General features: G+C 41.7%; 1 protein-coding gene across 1 annotated transcript in view; it reads left to right on the plus strand.

Annotated features, from left to right (window-relative positions):
* Positions 1-3536, plus strand: part of VAV3 (vav guanine nucleotide exchange factor 3) — a 384658-nt gene extending 381122 nt beyond the window's left edge. Inside the window, exons 26-27 of the mRNA XM_012801644.1 lie at positions 563-714; positions 1349-3536. Of these exons, the coding sequence (XP_012657098.1) occupies positions 563-714; positions 1349-1390 (194 nt within the window). The 3' untranslated portion in view covers positions 1391-3536. The remainder of the gene's footprint in view (positions 1-562; positions 715-1348) is intronic.
* The last annotated feature ends 5019 nt before the right edge of the window (positions 3537-8555 follow it).

Consider the following 8555-nt stretch of genomic DNA (forward strand, 5'->3'; position numbering starts at 1 on the left):
GCAATAAGTGAGTTTATCCCCGAATAGTTTTAAGCCTAGAGAGAGAGTGTACGTTGCCAGAAAGAGCGACATGGACTTGACAGGAGACTTTCAGCCAAGCAAAAATTTAGTTGTTTTAAGTATGAGTCAAGAAGTTACAAGATAAAAACTTAAAGCTTCACTTTCAAGGTGCTAGTTAGACATAGATGACTGTGCCATCAAAATTTATGCCAAAGTTATTTTAGATTCCGACTCCTTAGACAGTCACTTAGATATTAACCAGGTTTTCTTTTTATTGTGGGGTTTTGATTGTGTGTGTGTGTGTGTAACAAAGTCTGATCCCTATTTTGAAGTTCATATGAAGGATGTGGAAAAAGAACAGTGGTTCTTTGAATGTCATGAATTTGCCTACACCTGATTGAATTGAAACAGCAATTCTGCTGCTTTCAAGCTCCTCTGCCATTATCCCTGGTCTGTAATGAAATCATGACCGTGCATTTGATAGCATCAGTAACATTCGTCTGATTAGGTTCTTACGCTTGTTAACCAACTTCAACTCTGACTCCCTGTCATTTCTTTACAGTGTTAAGTCCAAAAGTGCTGGGCATTGCCATCGCTCGGTACGACTTTTGTGCAAGAGACATGCGAGAATTGTCCTTGCTGAAAGGAGACGTGGTGAAGATTTATACAAAGATGAGTGCCAATGGCTGGTGGAGAGGAGAGGTGAACGGCAGGGTGAGTTGCCCCTATCCATCGAGGGGAGCGTGGGAATGAAGGGGATCGGGCAGGTGTTGCCACCCATGCTCCTGCTGGGGAGAAGCCCCTGTACCGTGCTGCAGCTCTCAGCCCACAGAGCCCTGGTCTGTGAGACTCGTGCTACACCTTGCTGAGACCAGGCGATCTCTAAAAATGCATTTCAATGAATATGATAGCGACATAAAGTTGACCAAGCAAGTTTGATGGCTTCCTCTTTGGAAGAGTTCAGGAGCATTTCCCTTCCTGTTACAAAGACTTTATTAGTATTGCAAAACATCTAGAAGAGCTACTGACGAAGCCCGGTGAGAATGGAGCACAGTGCCTCCAGCTTTCCATCCCATTCTGCGGCAGAACTCCCAGTATTACAGTTAATTTGCATATTTATTTGTGTGCTAGTGGATTAGAACACCGTTTAAGCTCATTTTATTCCTCTATTTCTATCATTCACTCTATTAGGCGTCTAAGAGCGGTTAAACCAATCTTGCTCACTTACAATGGGCATAAAAGCCTAGTGTAATTGGGGTGTAATGAAAGCAAAATACTCTATTTGTAGAATTCTTTGAAGCGCCAGGTGAAAAGTCATGTTGCGATGTGGGTTGCTCTTCTTTTGCAGGTGGGCTGGTTTCCATCCACGTATGTGGAAGAGGATGAATAAATTCCAATCCCGCGTCGCACCCTGTACCAGAAGCGGCAGAGAGCGATAAACAGAAGCCCGCATGGCCTTGTGAATTAACTGAAGTGTTGAAAAAGCTGCATTTCTGGCTGTTCAACATCCTCCCTCCTTAACTCCTCCTAAGTCTTAATGCTGGGATTTCTAAAGATGCTGGGACTGACAGATTAATGGCTTGCCTAGAGCTGTGCAGGAAACAGCCTGCCAGTCTGTCATTGTCAGAGACCAGAGCAAAGCCAAAAGCTGTTCTCAGAAGAGCTCTGCATGCACATTGCTTCGTATTTCTCTTTACTTCATCTGGTCAGATGCCACAGATGCCTGCCATTCAGTGTTTAATGCGTATTTACTTTATTGTCCTGTGCCGTTCACCAGAAATTTTGATGGCACAAATAAGCAGTAGCTTAATTTTGCTTTTCCCAGTGTGAAGAAATATTAGCATTCTGCCATTTGGGGCAGGTGGCAGAGCACGTTCCTTCCAAAGATCCAGCATTGCTTGTCTTAAATTGCCCAACAAGGCGACTCATACCCAGCAAATACGTTTACCCCCAGAGTTTACTCATGATAAAATATGAAAGGCAAATGAGCGCTCAGGTTGGCGTCACAAATGATATATCCCTGGAGGGTTTTAATTATTCATTTGATGTCCTGATTATATTTGCAAACTTCCTTATAAAAGAGAGAGAGAAGCACATGAAAGAGAGTGTCTTCCTATTAAGTCTTTCTGACCTTCATGATTTCATAGGGTTATTTTAGTCGTGTAGACTTTATGAAATGCTCTTAGCCGGGTGTATTAGGGGAAGTTACTAATAACCTGAGTAAGGTGGCTTTGTTTACAGAAACAGATCAAGGGCTCTAATTCATGTAAGTCATTTTATAGCAGCAGTATGTATGATACATGCCTTCCCTCCTTCCCCCTCCCCCAAAAAAAGACCTGGGTTGTGTTTTCTGATTCCCACATTTTCTCGGAGCACAAACAACTTAGTTGCAAGTTTGGGAAGGAAAGCACAATGGGGTCTTTCATGCATTTCTGGGACTGGAGCCTTGGGCTTTCAGCTTCTCTCAGTCTCCCCCTCTGCAGCCCTTTCTGGGAGTGTTATCACCTGCAGGGAAGATCAGTGTTGCCATGCATGTGTTTTAGCAAGCTCTTACTATTTTATGTGAGGAATCTAATTGTGTTCTTCCTGGGACGCCAGAGTCCCTAGCCAAGGCAGTCAAGTCAAGTCACTAACTTGGCCCTTTCCTGATGAAATAATTCCTGCATAGCAGAAGTCATGTTCTGACAAGATTCAGAGAGTGTTTTGTGTTTGGGTAAAACAGAAATTATAAGCATTAACTTAATAGAGCTGAACTAGGAACATTCAGTTCTGAAATTTTAGATTATCTCTGAGATGAGGTGGGTGTGCCTACCCTCTCTCCCAGCCACCTGGGTGCCGAACTTGACCTTCAGTAGACACATCCCCCTGCTCGAGACCTTCGTGGGCTAGGACTTTTCATCTAGGATAGATTTAAGACCTTTACCTCAGAATTATGTAAACTGTGATTGTGTGTTTAGGAGAATTATTTGCTAAAATCAATTCAGATTTTTGTATATGTGTAAATGATTATGAAAATGTATTTTATAAAATATTCTGTACAGTACAGTTACACCCCTAAGGTGTATTCTCCAAGTGGATTCTTTGCTATAAAGTCTTATCTGCAACTCTGTGTCTCGGGAGTGTTTCATCTGTTACCGGTCAGCCGAATGTTGTTATGGAGAGAACAGCGTCACACCAATGGGAACATTCCTGTGTGCACAGTATTGTAGCACGTATTGTTAATTTTACTCAATAGACTCCATTTGTAAGAGGTGTTTCTTCCCGTTGCATTTCATGGGCTGGGGATTTCCTAGCAGAGGATAGTAGAGCCCCTTTTTGTGACGTTACCAATGGCATCTTTGTCTACGTTTAGTACTTTGTATTGGAATCTTTAAATGCTTTGGGTCTGTGTAGAGTTCTAATACCAAAGACAGAAGTCACTGTTTTCCATACACTTGTCTTGTTGTATGCAGCTCTTGTGTATGTAATATGATGAACTAGAGTGGTATTTCACTTTGTAATATTTTGTAAATATGTCGATACAATAAATAGTTACTGTTATACTTGAGTTAAGTTGATTTCTCAAGAATTGAAGAGTGTCTGTACTGAACGATTCTATAACTCACATATACCAACCTCATAGTTAACTTGGGGATACAATCCCTCATTGTGACCAGGTTTAGCTCAGGATTTCTGCCAATGTTATGAACAGTGAACTTGGAAATAAACTTAGTAATTGCAAATAGCATCCAATGATATGCTTACAATGTCCCACACATTGTTCTATGTGGTTTATGTGACCAATAACACCCCACAAGGTAGCACCCTATGTGATCTCCATTTTCAGGGGAAGAATCTGAGATAGACCAAGAAGTTGCAACTTTCCCAAGGTCACACAGCAGGTAAGTGCCAGAGCTGGGTTCCAACGTGGGCAATCTGACTCCAGCACCTGAATAACCACTACCCCATTTTGCTGCATTTCATAGGGCAAGAGAGAGATTGGGTATATAGCGTAGGGTTATATAGCCAAGAGGAAATTATCTGACATTAAGTCATGGTTTAAACAATTGAAAATTAACACAGAATTCAAAAATATTCCACTATTCCTGCCGCCTCAGAGAAAACTCCAGATACCACCCAGAGGGATTGGTGTTACGTTGATCTTCATTTTCTCTATTTTGATTCAGCTTTTGTGCTGGAAAATGACCACTAAGCTAGAGAGACTCAGAGTCAAGTTTCCTTTGATGGAGCAAACCTGCAGGCCTCTAGCAGGGTGGAGGCCACCGTGCAGAGAGGGGAGCACATTCCCTCCAAAGACCAGCGGAGGCCAGTTCTGCAGGAAGAGCTTCTGCTTGACTTCCTCAACACAGCTGCACTCAGAAATACAAAGTTCCCCTCCTGTCATTACGATACAGTGTGTTATACAGCTCGGCACTGATTTGAGAAGCCAATTCCATTGGCATTTTTATCACTTCTCTTCACTGTATTAACATTCATGTGACTTTCCAACCTGGTATCAGATCATGACAATCCTTACTACTGTCAAGTGTGGTGAGAATTGTCCCCTTGATTTGTTAGTTAACACAAGAACTGAGCCTTTGTAACACTGAAGTGTTTTGTCTTTCATCAAGTGTCTGAAGTAAAACACGTTGGTAGTTAGTCTGGAGGTATCATACTTTGTTCCACTTGATTCGACAGCTACATGTAAGAATGAGCAAAGCAGGGCCTTCGCCAACTAATATAACAGCACCTGCTTTATCAATTGAGGTCGTACGTGTAAAATAGAATATATGTAAAGTAGAACGGTGCTTGGCATATACAGAGCCATTTTTGTCATCATTGCGGTCATTGTCGGATGGATTTGCTGACAAATTTGGGTAGTTGCTGTCTTAATCTTTGAATTCCTTTAGCACAATTAAGGCTCATTTATTGGACTGAAAGAAAAACTCTTCAGATTCTAAATTAGCCTCTCTAGGAAGGAAATTAAACTTCTTGGTATCACAGAAATAGAAAGAGTTTTAGCATCAGCCAGACGTGGGTTTAAACCTCAGCTCTACCACTGACTTTTCTGAACATCAGTTTCTACTTCTGTAATAAAGGAATAATTAAAAATACCTGAGAGACCTATTATGAAGAACAAACAATAACATTAGAAAAAGGCCCCTGGTCTGGAGCCTGGCACATAGTAGGTATGAGGTACACAAAAAATGTTGGTCTTCCCCTCTTTATGAACTATAAAATACTTAGGGAAAAAATTATGTACTATGGAAAGCTCATGCTTTATTTCTTGCATATGGCTTAATTTTCAGCATTCAAATTATGGAGTAAAAGGTATATGTTCAGGAAGATTAATATGCATGGCCACAAACTATCTCAGAAGCTGAATTTAACAGCTCCACATTATTTTGTCAAGGGAAATGGAATTTTCACCAGCTCATAATCATTTAGACTGAGTCTATTAGTCACTTCATTTTTCACTAAAACTAGTTTTCCAGGATTGTTGGACTCTGATTAGAAATATTATTGCACACCCGCGTCTGGTCTGGCAGACCTTGGAAGGCACCTAATTGTAAGTAATAAACAAGTCCCAGAAAGGAGGTCATTGATTAAACCAGATTGGAAGAAACGGTGATGAAACAAAAAATCTCCTTTTGAAGTGCTCTAAACTCTGTCAGAAGGTTCTAGAACTTATGGCAGTGTGACTATAAATGATGACCATGGCATATAGCCAGACAGGGAGAGGCCTTAGTGCAGAAATAGAGTGAATATGTAAGTGGCTTCATGCCCTGACCTCTAATGGACATTGAGGTCTATGTTGAGAGTCGTGAGTAAGGGGGAAGGTGAACTTCAGAATTACCAATGTGTCCAACCCATGATCTGGTGTGGCCAAGGTCGTGCTACATAGGAAATAATGTCAGAGTAGACTCAGACCCAGCTGTCCTGGATCTAAGTTGAATAAATCCTGTTTACATTTATCTGTGAGATATCAGTGCACAGGACATTCTGGGGAGCTGCTGGGGTCCTGAGGTGATTATGTGGTCGGGTCACAATCCTTGCACCTCTTGCTATCAGCCTGTATTGATGAGTTTAAAATGTGTCAGCAAATGTAATAATGACACAGGAGTCTGACTGCTGAATGTGTATGAATTTCTAGTGATCTGAATGACCTTTCCACTAAAAGGAGTAAGGATTCCCCACCCCTCAAATGATGATTTAGGGTCTGTCTCCTTTTCTCATTTAGATGTCTTTTTTTTTTTTTAACTTTTGGTACTGGTATCTACTAAATTGTCTGCTAGAGTATGTCAGCCGTTTGTTGTATATTCTTTCATTTATTTCGTGCAATCCTTTGAGAGTCCATTAAAGATCAGTATCAGCTCATCTTTTAATCATGGAAACTCTAGTCCTAGTTAAGTGACACTTCCACACTAGAGCTGGCTTGTAAAGCTATTTGAACTGCTTTATGATTCTACATCACCTCCTTTTTGTCTAAGCCGCAGCCTTGGAATCAGACTATCTGGCTCCAGCACATACTAGCTGTTTGACCTCAGGCAAGTTGCTTACAATGTTTGTTTTTCTGTTTCTCCATAATTAAAATGAAGTGATGGTAGTACCTTACTGCAGAGAGTTTTTGCCAGGACTACATGAGATAACATGAGTAACATGTTTAGAAAAGCGCCTAGCAGAAAGTAGACATTAAGTTAACAAGAGAGTTTTTATTTTTTTTTTTATTAAATCATAGCTGTGTGTAATAATGCATTTATGGGGTACAATGTGCTGGTTTTATATACAATTTGAAATACAACAAACTGGTTAACATAGCCTTTGTTTGGGGGAGCTTAGCATATATAAGTTTATTTTTATTTTATTGGTTTTATGTATTCTGACAAACTTAACTGCATATTTTTATTTTTTTAAGTAAGTTTATTTTGGACACCATTTTAAATTTACATACAAAAATATTACAATTTTTTTTTTTTTTTATGAGATGGGTCTAGCTCTCCCAGGCTACAGCGTAGTGGTTCCATCATAGTTCATTGTAACCTCAAACTCCTGGGCTCAAAACAATCCTCCCACCTCAGCCTCCTGAGTAGCTGGGACTACAGGGTATGGCACAAATTTTGAAAGTTCACTCAGATATTAAAAAGAACCCCTCACTTTGAATGCACATTAGCTTTTGGAAGAAACATCTTGAGATTGCTTTTCACGTTAGTAATGCTTTAAAAGTGACACGCAAATGGAACACAGGTCAAATGCTCTATAGAGTGTGGTCTATCAGTTATCTGTACTCCAAAACTTTGCAGTTGAGGACAATAAACATTTATTATTTCATAGTTTCCATGGGTCGGGAATCCGAGAGTGGGCATTTCCAGTTTAAGATGTCCCACGAGGCTTCCACCAAGGTGTCAGCTGGCGGTAGTGACTTCCAGGCTCACGGGGGTAGGGGGTCGGGTGGGCAGTCTGCTCTCCAGTTCGCTGGTGTGAACCTCTGCACATGGCTGCCTCGTGTCATGGCAAAATAAGTGCCTAAGAGTAAAAGAAGGAGAGTGCTCGTGATGAAAGTCTTTTTCAGAACCATCTCAGAAATAACCCATCTGCTCCATTCTGTCCCCCAGCGTGGAGTCACTGGATCCAGCTCACACTCAAGGGGAGGGGAGTACACAGCGATGAACAGCAGGACAAAGGGACCATGGGGGGCCAGTCTAATGGCTGCTCCCCACAAACAGGTAAATCGGAAGGTCACGGAGGCACCAAATATGAGGTCTGAAAGGCCTGGGTTACATCAGACAAATTTAGTTGAGTCTAAATTTTAGTTCTTTATAAGGAAATACAGTTTCCTGTTGATTCCTAAAATCAATATTTGCTGAACCTGCTCCACCAGCCTCTGCAGGGGACAGGAGGATGAATAAGAGAAGGCGGCCTCCCCAGCGGAGCTCGCTTTCTTTGTTGTTTCTCATTTAGGAAAGGCTCTTCCTGCGGCTCAGAATGTTGAGAGGGAGAGGTGTCCAACGTGGAGGAAGTGGCTCAGCTTCACAGCAGCTCAGAGAAAGGAAGCAGCAGCAGCCCATCATGCCTCAGAAGTAGCTGCTGAAAATTTAAAAGTCTGAGACCCCCACGTGTGTGGCACTTGAATCCTTCACTCATTTATTCATGCACTCAACAAGTAGGTATTGAATTTTTTCCATGCACTCCACAACTCTAGGCTTTGAGGCGACAACAATGAACCCGCCACAATCCCCACACTTGAGGACCTGGCGTGCTTGTGGGTGGCGGCAGACGGGTTTGATAGGTTCCCACCTAACGGGACAATTTAGGGGGATATGGCAACTACCTAGACCAGTGTAGGGGTATATGGCACACTTCTGGGTGAAGGGCTTGCCTGCATCTCTGACTTCACCTCACCAACCTGACCTAATCATAGGTACCCATGTATTCATTAAGGAAAAAAAAAAAAGAAGCTCATACTGGATGCTGTGGACTGAGATAGAGCAAAGGCCTGTGGAACCAGCACTGCTGCCTTCCACAATGGCTCCTGGATTTGTTTACTGGGGATGGCTTTTTATAATACAGTACCACAA

The sequence above is a fragment of the Otolemur garnettii genome, unplaced genomic scaffold (assembly GCF_000181295.1).
Source record: "Otolemur garnettii isolate 467f Iridium unplaced genomic scaffold, OtoGar3 scaffold00010, whole genome shotgun sequence".
Classification (NCBI taxonomy): Eukaryota; Metazoa; Chordata; class Mammalia; order Primates; family Galagidae; genus Otolemur; species Otolemur garnettii.